Source organism: Mobula hypostoma, chromosome 22 (genome assembly GCF_963921235.1).
Source record: "Mobula hypostoma chromosome 22, sMobHyp1.1, whole genome shotgun sequence".
Lineage (NCBI taxonomy): Eukaryota > Metazoa > Chordata > Chondrichthyes > Myliobatiformes > Myliobatidae > Mobula > Mobula hypostoma.
The window spans coordinates 2,796,402-2,812,150 of NC_086118.1; the positions used below are offsets into that span (position 1 = coordinate 2,796,402).

General features: G+C 48.8%; 1 protein-coding gene across 6 annotated transcripts in view; it reads right to left on the reverse strand.

The window, feature by feature from the left end:
* Positions 1 to 15,749, reverse strand: part of itgb4 (integrin, beta 4) — a 181,908-nt gene that overhangs the window by 61,053 nt on the left and 105,106 nt on the right. For all 6 annotated transcript variants that reach the window (XM_063030905.1, XM_063030903.1, XM_063030899.1 and 3 more), the window contains exons 18-26: positions 13,708 to 13,814; positions 11,011 to 11,062; positions 8,193 to 8,381; positions 7,380 to 7,483; positions 6,014 to 6,072; positions 5,076 to 5,099; positions 2,154 to 2,302; positions 1,385 to 1,564; positions 740 to 888 (exon numbers count right to left, since the gene is read on the reverse strand). In XM_063030905.1, coding sequence (XP_062886975.1) covers positions 740 to 888; positions 1,385 to 1,564; positions 2,154 to 2,302; positions 5,076 to 5,099; positions 6,014 to 6,072; positions 7,380 to 7,483; positions 8,193 to 8,381; positions 11,011 to 11,062; positions 13,708 to 13,814 — 1,013 coding nt within the window. The remainder of the gene's footprint in view (positions 1 to 739; positions 889 to 1,384; positions 1,565 to 2,153; positions 2,303 to 5,075; positions 5,100 to 6,013; positions 6,073 to 7,379; positions 7,484 to 8,192; positions 8,382 to 11,010; positions 11,063 to 13,707; positions 13,815 to 15,749) is intronic.

A 15,749-nucleotide genomic window follows, 5' to 3' on the forward strand; every position in this document is an offset into this window, starting at 1 on the left:
CGCCGTCCACCCTCCCTTGCCGTCCTCGTCGTCCATCCTCCCTCGCTGTCCACCCTCCCTCGCCGTCATCGTCCATCCTCCCTCGCTGTCCAGCCTCCCTCGCCATCCTTGCCGTCCATCCTCCCTCGCCGTCCATCCTCCCTCGCCGTCCATCCTCCCTCGCCGTCCACCCTCCCTCGCCGTCCACCCTCCCTCGCCGTCCACCCTCCCTCGCCATCCTCGCCGTCCACCCTCCCACGCCGTCCTCGCCGTCCACCCTCCCACGCTGTCCTCGCCGTCCATCCTCCCTCGCCATACACCCTCCCTCGCCATCCTTGCCGTCCATCCTCCCTCGCCGTCCACCCTCACTCGCCGTCCTCGCCGTCCACCCTCCCGCGCTGTCCTCACGGTCCACCCTCCCTCGCCGTCCTCGCCGTCCACCCTCCCTCGCCGTCCTCGCCGTCCACCCTCCCGCGCTGTCCTCGCGGTCCATCCTCCCACGCCGTCCTGGCTCAGAAACAAATGCCTTGCCCTTCAATTGGTCTGAAGTCCTGCAAGTTCCCACCAAGAGGGCCATGGGCGTTGCAGGGGCAATTATATTTGGGCAATAGATGGTGGTCTGGCCAGGTACACTCACACCTCTAACAGCAAAATTAAAAAAAAATTGACAGTTCATGTCAGTGGGCAGAAAAGGTCTGTGGTCGGTGCTCCTGCCGGGGTAAGTGTTGGGAAGGGTTTGGTCACCGGCTGTAAGAAGTACCTTGCCATCCTTGGCGGTGAGGTCTCGTGTCCTGTAGGAGACCTGGGTCCGGCCATCTTCAGTGATCTCGCGGACCAGGGGAATCTTGGCCACTTTGTCCTGCCGCTGGTAGGTATGGGATGATTGCAGGAAGGAGATGATACTTTTGGCTACAGGGCAAGAGCAGAGATACGTGTCAGTGAGTGATGAGATAAAACCGGTAAAGGTGACTTACCCACCGACAGCAGAGCTTCCGCCGATCTCCCTCAACAGTAGGGCAGTCAACCGGAAGAGGGCAGAGGTGGTGAAAGTATGGCTGAGAGCAGGGTGAGCTGCGGTGGGTGGAGATGGGGCACCCAGTCCCGTTGACACCTCCTCAACAGCGATCTGCTAACAGAGAGGCTGGGGGGTGGGAAGGGATGCGGGGGTCTGCTGGTCATTTGATGCTCAGGTTGTGATGTGGCACTGAAACAAGTTGGCACAGACTGACAGTCCCATATCTCTCACATCCAGTTCTGGCAAGTGTTGGAGGAACCCATTTAATGCCCTGGGTCTGGAGGGTCACTATAAGCTCAGGAGTAGCCTATCTATGGGATTGATCATCAACACAATTAAGAAGCTTTAGTGCCAGACCCCGTCGGGCTGATGCAAACTCCCAAACCATACCAGATTCTTTAATGATGGTGATGTCCACAAATCGCTTGCCGATCTCTGCATTTCCCAGAGGAACATCCACGGCCTCCACCAGTAACTGCTTCTCATCATCATCTTCATCCTTCACGAAGAGTGGGACACGCACATTGACTAATTCCACCCCGTCTAGGAATTCCACCTGTCCATGGGCATCTGCCAACAGGTCAAAGAGGACATTTCAGCAGTCAATATTCTCCAACACTCTAACAGGACAGCCGTGAAGAGGGAGCAGACTACTCCACCGAACACCCTCTTCAGCTTAATAACTGACTGGTCTGGTTACCCCACAGAGCACCCACAGTCTGTCCACAGAGCACCAGCCCTGGCAATGGACTCCAAACACCATTCCTAGTGATCCATTCCACACATCTCCAGTGATCGAACTCCAAGCCCTACCCAGAGATCCACTCCACACCATCCGTGAAGGGAAGAAACGCAGACAGCTCTATGTTCCAGATCCCTGGCTACTGGGGCCATGAGTAACTGCACAGAAACAGTTAAATTCAGAGATGTTTGAGAGTAGAACTGAAGGAGAGCTGACAGTTCAGAGGGTTTAGGCAGCAGAGGACAGTGGTGATAAAGACAGGCAGAGGCTAAACAATCAACCTCCTATTTCATCTCCAGTCCCAACTAATCCATTCCATGTAATCCTCTCCCACCCTGTGTGATCCACTGCATTTAACCCACTCCCACCTCATCCTACAGACAGTTGGGGCAGGCTGGCTCACTGCTGCTCTCTCACCTCGATCAGATGCCACTGTGTAATAGCCGGGGGTGACTTTCAGATCGTTGAAGATGCCCATGGTAACCTGGTGCTCAGTGAGTTTCACGATCTCTGGTTCTGCAACGCGGGGAGCTGGCAGCTGCGTGTCAATAATAGTGAGGTCTGATCTGTGACGGAGAAAACCCAGAGTTAACCAGCACATACCACAGCTCTGTGCGAAAACTGAAAAAGCCAGGGTTGTTTCCTTTTGGCAGAGATCGTTAATGGGGGAAGTTCAGAAATCATAGAGTGAGCAAGGAGAAAGGATGGGTAATCACTGACTGCAGTGTGTACTAGGAGCCACAGAAGGAGATGGAAGATCACCAGGTCAGCTCCGGCTCTGTATTCCTCGTGATCCAGTACAATACTGAGGAGGTGCTACACTGGCAGAGGTTCCCCCGTTTCAAATAAACACCCCTCTCAGTGGCTGTTACAACATAGTGAAAATGGAAGTGAAATATTCACCTCTCAGTCAAAATGTTCACATTATAGAGCCATACAGCACTATATCTTTAGAGCTTATAGAACCTTCTGTGCTCACTTTGACCACCAGAACAGGAAGGAACCATCGCTCCCCATGTCTCCTTTGGTCTCGGAACCTAAAGATGACGTGCGGGCTGCCTTCGAGGGAGTGAATGCAAGGAAACCATCCGGTCTGGACGGAGTACTTACTGAAGGCCTGTGCTGACCAGCTGGCTGCTGTATTCACAGGTATCTTCAACCTATTGCTTCGGCAGTGTGCGATACTCAGCTGTTCCAAAGAAGCTTCAATCGTATCAGTGCCCAAGAGTGGGGCAACCTGTCTAAATGACTATCGCCCAGTGGCACTTCCATCCACAGTGATGAAGTGTTCTGAGAAGACGGTGTTGAAGCATATCAGCTCCTGTCTGGGTGGCGACTTGGATCCTCTCCAATTCGCCTACCAAAGCAACAGGTCTTCAGCAGATGCTATCTCGTTGGCTCTTTACACAATATCTGGACAGCAAATACGCACAGATCAGGATGCTCTTTATCAGTTACAGTTCAGCATTTAACGCCATAATCCCCTCAAAACTAATCAGTAAACTCGGAAGCCTGGGCTCAATACCCTCTTGTGCAACTGGATCCTGGATTTCCTCACTTGTGAACCCCAGTCAGTTCTGATTGGCAAAATATCTCATCCACAATCTCCATCAGCACAGGAGCACCACAGGGATGTGTACGTAGCCCCTGCTCTACTCACCTTACACCTCTGACTGTGGTTAAGTACAGCTCCAACACCAGATACAAGTTTGCTGATGACACCACTGTTGTGGGCTGTATCAAAGGGGGTGATAAATTAGCATACAGGAGACTGAAAACTTGGCTGAGTGGTGTAATAACAACAACCTCTCACTCAATGTCAATAGGATAAAGGAACTGATGGCAGACAGGGAAACCAGAGGTCTATGAGCCAGTGATCACTGGAGGATCAGAATTGGAGAGGGTCTGTCACTGTCTCAGAGGACCAGTCCTGGACCCAACATATAAATATCATTATGAAGGAAGCACGACAACGCATCTACTTCCTCAAGAGTCTGTGAAGGTTTGGCATATGATTGAAAACCTTGGCAAACTTCTATAGATTTGTGGTGGAAAGTGTGCTGACTGATTGCATTACGGCCTAGCACAGGAATACTATGAGCAGAAAATCCAACAAAAGGTGATGGATTTGGTCTAGTACATTGTAGGTAAATCCCAACCTCTGAGCACATCTACATGAAATGTTGCCGTAGAAAAGCAGCATCCATCATCAAACATAAAAAATGCTGGTGAATGCAGCAGGCCAGGCAGCATCTATAGGAAGAGGTACAGTCGACATTTCGGGCCGAGACCCTTCGTCAGCCTCACCACCGAGGCCAAGCTCTTCTCTTGCTGCTGCCTCAGGACTCACATTGTCAGGCTCTTGAACAAAAGGGGATAACTATATTCAATTAAGGACTCTACCTTGTTACTTCATGCTTGTTATTTATTGCTATTTATTATCTGCATTTGCGTAGTTTGTTTACAGTTTACAGATCCTGTTTACAGTTACTGTCCTATAGATTTGCTAAGTATGCCTGCAGAAAAAGAATCTCAGGGTTGTGTATGTGGAGACATGTATGTACTCTGATAATAAATTTTACTTCCAACTTTGAACTCCGAAATCCAAAGCAATACACACTAAATGCTGGAGGAACTCAACAGGTCAGGCAGCATCTAAGGAAATGAACAAATGGTCAACATTTTGGGCCGAGACCCTTCTTCAGGAAAAGAAGGGGAGAAAAAAAGGTGGGAGGTGAAGAAGGAAGATAGCGAGAATGTGATAGGTGAAGTCAGGTGAGTGAGAAAGGAGAAGGAATCTGATAGGAAAGGAGAGTGGACCATGGGGGAGGGGACCCTGGGAGAGAGCGATCGGTAGATGACAAAACGTAAAAGGCCAGAGTGGGGAAAAGAGCAAGAGGGGCGGGGGGAGGGATTTTCTTTAAAAGGCTCATTTCCTATAAAACACTTAGGAGTGTTACAAGGTTATGGAAGATGCCACATAAATGAAAGTCTTCACTTCTCGATGGAGGAAGGGAGAGCCCTCGAGTCCTGGTCCTCACTGAATGGCTGGATAAAATGATGATAGTCCCTGCAGCATAACAGCTACTCAGACACAGTGTTCACATGCACCAGGGCTGCAAATTTGTCTGGCAATGGGAAAGGAATAAGCAGAAAATCAGTTGAGGAAGTCATTGAAAAACAGAGATGGTTTGGACTCAACCTGCAGAGAAGGTGGGCAGGTGGATCTGGAACAGGAGTTCAGGATGGGGTACGGAGACAAGCAAGGTATAAGACGCAGGTTAAGAGCAGAGAGATTACAGGGGAACTGCTGGTAAAATGTGTGCTGAAATCACCTACCTCTTTCCACCATCAGACTGAGCCCTGAAACAAAAGAAACAGATATTTAGCAAGAAATAGATACATTCTCAGAAGTCAGTTATACAGGCTTCCATCAGCGACAGTGAAGGAAGGGGGGAGGGGGAGGGGGGAAGGGGGAAGGGGGAAGGGGGAAGGGGGAAGAGGGGAGGGGGAGGGGGAGGGGGGAGGGGGAAGAGGGGAGGGGGGAGGGGGAGGGGGGAGGGGGAAGGGGGAAGGGGGAAGAGGGGAGGGGGGAGGGGGGAAGGGGGAGGGGGGAAGGGGGAAGGGGGGAGGGGGGAGGGGGAAGGGGGAAGAGGGGAGGGGGGAGGGGGAAGAGGGGAGGGGGGGAAGGGGGAGGGGGAGGGGGAGGGGAAGGGGGAGAGAGAGACACAGTGATGCGAATGTAGGGCCGAGAGAGAGAGTGACATACAGCCACAGGCATAAGAGGCAGTGAACAAGAGACTTGCAAGGACCAAGGGACAAAAATACGCGGTGAGAGATACAGAGGCAGAAGAGGGGAAGGGGAGAAGTTAAAAACGATGAGGCAGTGGTGGGCTGGGGAGGGAGGAGCAGAGAGGGAAATAGAACAGCAAAGATAGAGAGTGAGAAGTGTGAGGGGCAGGGATTGGGAGAGTGGCGAGGGGGGTCAGTCAGGGTGGGTGGGGGAACAGAAAGGGGAGAGAGAGTACGATTGAGAGAGTCACAAACAAGAGAAAATCTGCAGATGCTGGAAATCCAAGCAACACACACAAAACGCTGGAGGAACTCAGCAGCCAGGCAGCACCTATGGAGAAGAGTACAGTCAACGTCTCGTGCCGAAAAACTTTGGCAGGACTGGAAAAAATAAAAGCTGAGGAGGGAAAGGGAAGGGAGAGGGGTCACAAGGAAACTGTGAAAGAGAGGTTGACTGTCAGAAAGGCACCGTGGAACATCCATACCTGAACGTAGTATTACGGACAGCCTGAGCCCCAGGAATTCGTTTATACACTTCGCTGAGCTGGAAAAGATAATGGCAGCCACAGCTCAGAGCTTATACATCACATCATTACGCTGACAATCTGTGCACACCAGTCTCAGAGCTTCCCCCACTCTCACCCCATCCACGCTACTGCCCTTTCACAACACCAGACTGCAGAGACAGCTCACCCACAACAAGACAACCCAACCGTGCCACGAGAGGACCCCACACTCCCACACTGCCCCGGTGGACGGGAGGATGCTGTATCATCTACATTTGCCCAGCTGCAGGCTGGAAGAGACTGTGTACAACACGTAGACGGGGTGCGTGGGGCTGCTCCACACCTTCTGTAGCCCCAACCTAGTCATGTGTGACCATCCAGTATGAAAAGGGGGCATGGAGGGAGGAGCATATCCCAGTAAACTCGCTCCAGGCGTGGCCAAGATGGCTATCTATGAGTCCTGGAGGTGGCTAGTGAAGACCTCTGCCCAGGCTGACTGCTTGGTAATTTTCCAGGGATATGTCCACACCTGGGTAACCATGGAGAAAGAATACACCGTGTCCATAGAAACATAGAAAATAGGTGCAGGAGTAGGTCATTCGAGCCTGCACTGCCATTCAGTACGATCATGGCTGATCATCCAACTCAGAACGCTGTACCAGCCTTCCCTCTATATCCCCTGATCCCTTTAGCCACAAGGGCCATATCTAACTCCCTCTTAAATATAGCTAATGAACTGGCCTCAACTGTTTCCTGTGGCAGAGAATTCCACAGATTCACCACTCTCTGTGTGAAGAGTTTTTCCTAATCTTGGTCCTAAAAAGCTTCCCCTTTATCCTCAAACTGTGACCCCTCATTCTGGACTTCCCCAACATTGGGAACAATCTTCCTGCATCTAGCCTGTCCAATCCCTTTAGGATTTTATACGTTTCAATAAGATCCCCCCTCAATCTTCTAAATTCCAACGAGTATAAGCCTAGTTCATCCAGTCTTTCATCATATGAAAGTCCTGCCATCCCAGGAATCAATCTGGTGAACCTTCTTTGTACTCCCTCTATGGCAAGGAGGTCTTTCCTCAGATTAGGGGACCAAAACTGCAGATAATACTCCAGGTGTGGTCTCACCAAGGCCTTGTACAACTGCAGTAGTACCTCCCTGCTCCTGTACTCAAATCCTCTCCAGGGGTATCAGGGACGTGTCTGGCCACCACAGGAGATAGGTCAGGATGGGAATATTTTAATTTAGTCTTTCTTAGTCACTGTTTTTGTCCTAGTGTTGTCATGTGTTATGGTAGCAACTTAAAGTTGCAATACATTTATTTCTGTAAAACAAAAGGCACACTTACATTTTCATCCACCATATGCCGCAGCTGTTCGGAATCCCTCGAGTCTGGGTTTTTCAGCTCGTGGTTGAACATTCGGGCAGCTCGTAGGGTCAGGTTGTACAGAACTGAGGGAGAAGAGCAGAGCGAGGGTCAGAGAGACCTTTGTGAAAGCTTCAAACCACAACTCGAAAAGCAGCATGAACTTCCCCTCTACACATGAAGTCCGTACTTCCTCACTATCTCACACCTGACCTCAATCTACCTGGTATTGGCTTTGCACCTTTTGTCTGCCTGCACTGCACTTTCTCTGTAACTGTTACACTTTAACCTGCCATCTGTTAATGCTTGCTCTTGTATCACCTCCCCGCACTGTTGCAATGAATTGATCTGAAGAACAGTATGCAAGGCCATTTGCTTATGGTATCTCAGTATGTGTGACAATAGCAAACCAACTACATTTCCCCAACAACTGTCAGCCAACATGCTGTTTGCTACCACTAAACACTGGAGGAATTCAGCAGGTCAGGCAGCATCTATGGAGGGAAATGAACCGTTGACATTTTGAGCTGAAGCCTTTCATCAGGACAGGTGAAGGGCTTTGACCCGAAACGCTGATCAGCACTTCTGTTGCACAGTTCTGTGTCAGTTTTCATGCCCCTTGGAACCATTTCAACATGATCTATCTTTTAAAGCTCAAAAATCTGGCAGCTCTGGTTTTTGCTGGAGGAGGAAGAACCCCCACAGGCTTTTTCAACATTGGAAATGCAAGAAGCTGCTTCTAAGAACAGTTCCCAGCCTTCTCAGTTCAGCCCTTCCCCTTGCCGTGACACCCACCAGTATCCTTGGGGCTGATCAGCTGGGAGTGAACCGTGGCCCCCTTGTGTACATTGTCCGTCACCTTCCACCGGACAATATCTGTGCCGTCCAATTTGTTTGTCCGCTGCATTGGCGTGTCCAGGTGGTTAGCAGTGAGCTTGCTTTGACGGAGCATGTAGTGGTCTTCCTTAAACCCAACCATGGTACCTGAAAAAAGAACCATGGACAAATCCAGTAACTGTTCAGCTTAAATGAAATTGACTTTATTTCTTACATCCCTCGCATACATGAGTAAAAATCTTTATGTTACGTCTCCGTCTAAATGTGCAATCATAGTAATTTATAATAAATAGAACAGTCAACGTAACAGAAATACACTCAAATCAGCGTGAGTTCATCAGTCTGATGGCCTGGTGGAAGAAGCTGTCACGGAGCCTGTTGGTCCTGGCTTTTATGCTGTGGTACCACTTCCCGGATAGTAGCAACTGGAATAGATTGTGGTTGGGGTGACTCGGGTCCCCAATGATGTCATGGGCCCTTTATTCACACTTGCCCTTGAAAATGTCCTGAATCATGGGAAATTAAAAACTACAAATGTGCTGGGCTGTCTGCACCACTCTCTGCAGAGTCCTGCGATTAAGGGAAGTACAGTTCCCATAACAGGCAGTGATGCAGCCAGTCAGGATGCTCTCAATTGTGCCCCTCGAGAAAGTCCTTAGGATTTGGGGGCCCATACCAAACATGAGAATTGCTGTGTAAATGGCTGATATTTGTGCCAAGTGCTCTATCTCCATCCTCCGATTTTTCGTGTAATTTTATGCTTCCACATCCTTTAATCCTTGCAAAGCATGGTCAATATAACAATTGCAAGGATTAAAGGATGTGGAAGCATAAAATCGGAGGATGGAGATAAAGCGCAAGGCACAATTATTGACAGTTTACACAGCAAATCTCATTTTGCGCAGAGGCTAATAAAATACTTTAATAACAAAATACAGTACATCCTTGGGTGTAGAAACATAGAAAACCTACAGCACAATACAGGCCCTTCGGCCCACAAAGCTGTGCCGAACATGTACTTACTTTAGAAATTATCCAGGGTTACCCATAACCCTTCTATTTTTCTGAGCTCTGTGTACCTATCCAGGAGTCTCTAAAACACCCTATCGTAACCGCCTCCATCACCATTGCAGGCAGCTCATTCCAACACTCACCACTCTCTGCGTAAAAAAACTTAGCCCTGACATCTCCTCTGTACCTACTTCCAAGCACCTTAAAACTGTGCCCTCTCGTGTTAGCCATTTCAGCCCTGGGAAAGAGCCTCTGACTATCCACATGATCAATGCCCCTCATCATCTTATACACCTCTATCAGGTCACCTCTCATCCTCCGTCGCTCCAAGGAGAAAAGGCCGAGTTCACTCAACCTATTCTCATAAGGCATGCTCCCCAATCCAGGCAACACCCTGGTAAATCTCCTCTGCACCCTTTCTATAGTTTCCACATCCTCCTTGTAGTGAGGTGACTAGAACTGAGCACAGTACTCCAAGTGGGGTCTGACCAGGGCCCTATATAGCTGCAACATTACCTCTTGGCTCTTAAACTCAATCCCACGGTTGATGAAGGCTGATGCATTGTATGCCTTCTTAACCACACAGTCAACCTGCACAACAGCTTTGAATGTTCTGTGGACTCGGACCACAGGATCCCTCTGATCCCCCACACTGTCAAGAGTCTTACCATTAATACGATATTCTGCCATCATATTTGACCCACCAAAATGAACCACCTCACACTTATCTGGGTTGAACTCCGTCTGCCACATCTCAGCCCAGTTTTGCATCCTATGAATGTCCCGCTGTAACCTCTGACAGCCCTCCACACTATCCACAACACCCCCAACCTTTGTGTCATCAGCAAATTTACTAACCCATCCCTCCACTTCCTCATCTAGGTCTTTTATAAAAATTACAAAGAGAAGGGGTCCCAGAACAGATCCCTGAGGCACACCACTGGTCACCGACCTCCATGCAGAATATGACCCATCTACAACCACTCTTTGCCTTCTGTGAGCAAGTCAGTTCTGGATCCAGAAAGCAATGTCCCCTTGGATCCCATGCCTCCTTACTTTCTCAATAAGCTTTGCATGAGGTACCTTATCAAATGCCTTGTTAAAATCCATATACACTACATCTACTGCTCGACCTTCAGCAATGTGCTTAGTCATATCCTCAAAAAATTCACTCAGGCTCGTAAGGCACGACCTCCCCTTGACAAAGCCATGTTGACTATTCCTAATCATATTATACCTCTCCAAATGTTCATAAATCCTGCCTCTCAGGATCTTCTCCATCAACTTACCATCCACTGAAGTAAGACTCACTGGTCTATAATTTCCTGGGCTATCTCTACTCCGTCTTGACTAAGGGAACAACATCCGCAACCCTCCAATCCTCCAGAACCTCTCCCGCCTCCATTGATGATGCAGAGATCATTGCCAGAGGCTCAGCAATCTCCTCCCTCGCCTCCCACAGTAGCCTGGGGTATATCTCATCGGCTATACCTGCTTGTACCAGGTATGCATCATGCCCATCGCAATCCCCAGGTAGGCAGGCCCTGATGGCCACATACTATATGTGGCTCAGATAACAGGCTGGCCTCAACCGAAGGGCTACCCACCACACAAAGCTTTGGTAGAAATGAGCTCATGGCGTGTATCATCATCGGACCCTGAACCAATGTACATCTGATCCAACCTCTGAGACCGAGATACTCCACAACTGAGGCTGTTTGAGACAACGACCCTGTCCTGAATTTTAAGGGCAGATTAACGTTACCTTGTGCACAACATGGCAACATGGCACAGCAAGGCAGCCTCGCACAGCAAGCCTGGGAGAAGAGAGAGACATCATTACCAGCACAGTCCAAAGTCAGACTAAGTAATCACAGAGACGTAGTTTTAGAGACCTTTCGATCAATTTTAAACCGACCACTTCAATAAAAGCTACAAGAGAACATACAATGTAATTGGGCAGCAGGGTCTGAAAACACAAAACCAATTGTGGGACACCCCAAAAACATGATAAACTACAAGTAGGCCACTCAGCCCTCAAACCTGTCCCATCATTCATTGTGACCATGGCCAATTTATGCTAGTCTAAACTTTCTATAATCCTCGGTTCCTTGATCCTTCAAGAATTTATTTATGCAACTCTACTGAGACTGGAGACCAAAACCCACCGATTAAGCCAATCCCATTTCCAAGCTCTAACAAGTCTTAATCCAAGCCACAGAGTAGTTTCATAAGATGATATATTTAACGAAAGTACCCCCGTCAGAAAGAGTGGTAGACATTCAGTATACTGCCTATGTTTCCATCCTGAGCTGTGTGGGTTTCAGCACAAGTACTGGTCAAGTGCAGGGATGGTTCCCATCTCCTCCACCTCATCAAGCAATGAGCACCAAACCCCAATGCCCACCGAATAAAAAAACACAACCTCTTCAGTCCACCTAACCCTTTAAACAGTGACCTTATGGCCCGCCTATCGTCCTCTCTATTACAGGAATTAGGTTCTTGCTGTTCACCTCACATAATTCTCCTCTCAAACAAAATCACCCTACCTAGCCAGCTCCTCCTCATACTAAAATTCTACAACCCAGCAGCATCTTCCTAAAGTGGAATAACTTAGCATACTGAACAGCACTGGAAAGAGGGAAGGAATTGTCGCTGTTTTGGGGTAAAACTCTGCATCCTGATCTCCTCCCACAGATTCTGTCCCACCCACTGCCTTCCTTCAGCAGACTGTGTGTCTCCTCTTGTTGTACCGCAGTACCTTAATGATCCTGAAGGGTCCAAGTTACAACATCACCTCCCAGCTCCAATATTCTGCGCCGATACTTAACCCGCACAACTTTATAACCACATTATTTTCTTCCCTACATCTTCTGCTACCCTGCACAGATTCCCTTGCCGTGACCTTGCAAGTCGTTTTTCCTGCTTTGTCTGCAGTTCCTATCTGCTCCCTCACTGTCAATCACAGCTGCTGATTCTGCAGGGAACATCTCAAAATCACTGCACTTATAAAACAGCAGAGGAATCAAGGATCTGAGCACAACTGCCTCCAGAGCCCCACGGCAATCCCAACCCCTCTGCAGTCAGCCCATCAACACTTCCCCTTTGCCTCCCTCCTTCAGGGTGTCATGGCCTCCTCCCTCCCGGCTGATAAAACCCAAAGAATAAACAACTTTCTCGAGACTGTCAAGCTGCCAACCCGACCTGGGCTGCGCTGAGGTGCTCTCGTCTCACTCTGAACACCCATGGGTGCTCAGTGCACAGGACAGAGCCGTGCAATTCCCCCCGAGACCCAGACATCTCCGCCTGTCTTCATAGATTTGCACAGCACAAAAATGGCCCTTCGGCCCATGTCTATGCTGACCCTCCTAACCGTACACTCTAATCCCAGCTGCCCCCATCACCATTGTATCCTTCTGTAAGGGGGTTTCGTCTTTCATGTTACTGCGTAGGCTAATTAAAATGGCTTCTTTGTTATGTTATACTTGGGAATGCTTCTTTGTTATGTTAAATGCGAAGAAAGTTCTTGCGCTAGCAGCTTGTTTTGGGTTAGACTGTGATAAGGAGATGTTACGAACCAATTGGGATAGTTGTTATGTTTTTGGGTGCATCTAAAGATATTGTATGCGCGGGGGGTTTTGGGGCAGAAGGCGGGAGAGAGAGACAGAGGATGGACCAGGTGCTGTGAGCCCGCTAAGGGGGTCGGACCCCGACCGGGGCATTCGGCGAGGAGAGGAGACGGGGACGGACTCGTGTGGAGCATCTGGGCAATCACCGTTGTTGGTCCCAGGCCAATTGGTTCGTAACATCTTCTTATCACAGTCTAACCCAAAACAAGCTGCGAACGCAAGAACCGTCTCAGCGTTTAACAAAGAAGCATTCCCAAGTATAACATAACAAAGAAGCCATTTTAATTAGCCTACCCAGTAACATAAAAGACGAAACCCCCTTACACTTCTATGCCTTGCCTCTTTCAATGCCTCTCTAAACACCACTTAATGTGATTGCACTACTCTTCCTCCGGCAGAACATTCCACATATCTTCATCGTCTTTCCTGATATCCTCATCATCTGGCTCATGCCCACTTCTCACTAATATGGAGAGGAGATGCAGGAGCCTGAAGACCCAGACTCAACATTTTAGAAACAGCTTCTTCTCCTCCGCCAGCAGATTTCTGAATGGTCCATCAACACTTCCTCATTATTCATTTTTTGTACCATTTGTTTTTGTAGCTTGTAGTATTGTTTATACATTTCACTGTACTGCAGCATGAAAAATTCATTCTGTTTAAACATGCCTTCAGCTTCCTTTAAAATTCCTTCCTCTCACTTTAAACCTCTGCCCACCCTGCAGAAAAGATTTTAACTCTCTACCAAGTCTTTGCCAATCCACAGTCTGACGTGCACCTATGGGGCTTTTATTTCCCTCTACAGACAGGGCGGTGACCGGGGAGCTACTCACCCGAAAGCAGGCGCAGTACTTCCAGCACAGTAGCAGCAACAGGCCCAGCAAGAGCATGAGGAAAATGATGAGCGGAATAAGCCAGAGGAAGCCTCCGGGAGGGCACTCTGGAAGAGAAGAAGAAACCATCAGAGTGGGATTGACTTCCTGCACAGTGCACAGTGAGGCTGGAGCATGTACCACTGAAGAGTCAACGACACCTGTGGTGCCCTGTCATGTTCCTGAGCTTGTACATGGATCTCCCAGCCACCCGTCACTCCTGCGGACTGGAAGAGACAATGTACCACGTGTACAGGGAGTGTGTGAGACTGCAGCTCCTATTCACACATCTCTGGGGACTGCTCATCACCTTCTGCTTGTATTTTAGCCCCGCCATATTTGGTCATCCAGTAAGGGGGCTGTGGGTTTCAAGGGGGAGGAAAATGTCTTGGTACATATTGGTACCAATGACATAGGGGGGAAAAGCAATGAGGTCCTGAAAAAGAGAATTGAGAGAGCTAGGTAGAAAGCTGAGAAGCAGGACCTCCCGGGTAGTAATTTCTGGATTGCTGCCTTGCCACACGCCAGTGAGGGTAGAAACAGGATGATCTGGCAGATAAATGTGTGGCTGAGAAGCTGGTGCAGGGAACAGGTTTTCAGGTTCATGGATAATAGGGATCTCTTCTGGGGGAGGTATGACTTGTTCTAAAGGTAACGGGTTGCACCTGAACCTGAGGGGGGACCAATATTTGTTAGGACCGTTGGGGAGGGTTTAATCTAACTTGGTGGGGGGGTGGGTGAAGGGACTCAGGGTAGGACAGATGGTAAAAAAGTAAAGGTAGCATACAGTCAGACTGTCAGGAAGGGCAGGCAAGTGATGGGGCTCAGTTGCAGCCAATAGGCTGAGTATCAAATCATTATAGGGATGAAGAATCAGAAAGGATAGCAAATATGGTACTCAAGGTGTTGTATCGAAATGCGTGTAGTGTAAGAAATAAGGTGGATGATCTTGTTGAAATGTTACAGGTAGCCAGGTATCATGTGGCCATCACTGAATTGTGGCTGAAGGATGGTTGTAGTTTGGAGGTGAATGTTCAAGGTTACATGTGTAAGGGGTTTCTTCTTTTATGTTACTGCTAAAGCTAATAAAATGGCTTCTTCGTTATGTTAACTGTTGAAAAAGTGCTTCTCTCTCGCAGCTTGTTTGGGTTGTAATTACTGATAAGAGAATTGTATTCATTTGGTAACCAATTGGGATAGATGTTATTCTTTCTTGTGTGTCTGTAAGCTATTGTTTTCGCGGGCTTTGGGGCAGAAGGCGCGACGGGGACTGAGAGAGGAGACACGATGCTGTAAACTGGGTGACGGGACGGATCCCGAGCGGGAGTCCGAGGCCCAGAGTCTTCAGCGAGGAGAGGAGACGAAGACAGACTTGTGTGGAGCATCTGGTCGACCACCGTGGTCAAGGAGGTCGGAGGGGATCGAATGGTGGAAAGAAGACTCCGTTAACTGGGCTCCAACTGTTGTGCACGAAGTGGTTGAACTTTGATAAGTTTGGCGCCTTTTACTTTCCCTTTACATTTTATCTCTATTAATTACATAGTTCCAAATAAGATCTATAAAGTCTAATCATTTAATCGCATATGGTGTATTGTCTGTTATTTGGCGGGTGGGGTATATCACACAGCATCCACACAAACTTGATTACCCAGTCTGGCAGGGCCGGAGGCTGCTCCCCCTAGACAAAAGCAGGCTGAGCGAGCCAGGGGCTTACCAGGGGGCTACACATGTTATATTGGAGAGATGGGAAGGTAGGCAGAGGGGATGGTGTGGCTCTGCCGGTAAAGAATGGCATCAAATCAGTTGAAAGATGTGACATAGGATTGGAAAATGTTGAACCTTCGTGGGTTGAATTAAGAAACTGCAAGGGTTAAAGGACGTCGATGGCAGTTATATACAGGCCTCCCAACAGTGGCTGGGAGGTGGACCACAGGTTACAACAAGAAATAGAAAAGGCGAGTCAAGAGGGCAATGTTATGGTAGTCATGGGAGATTTTAACATG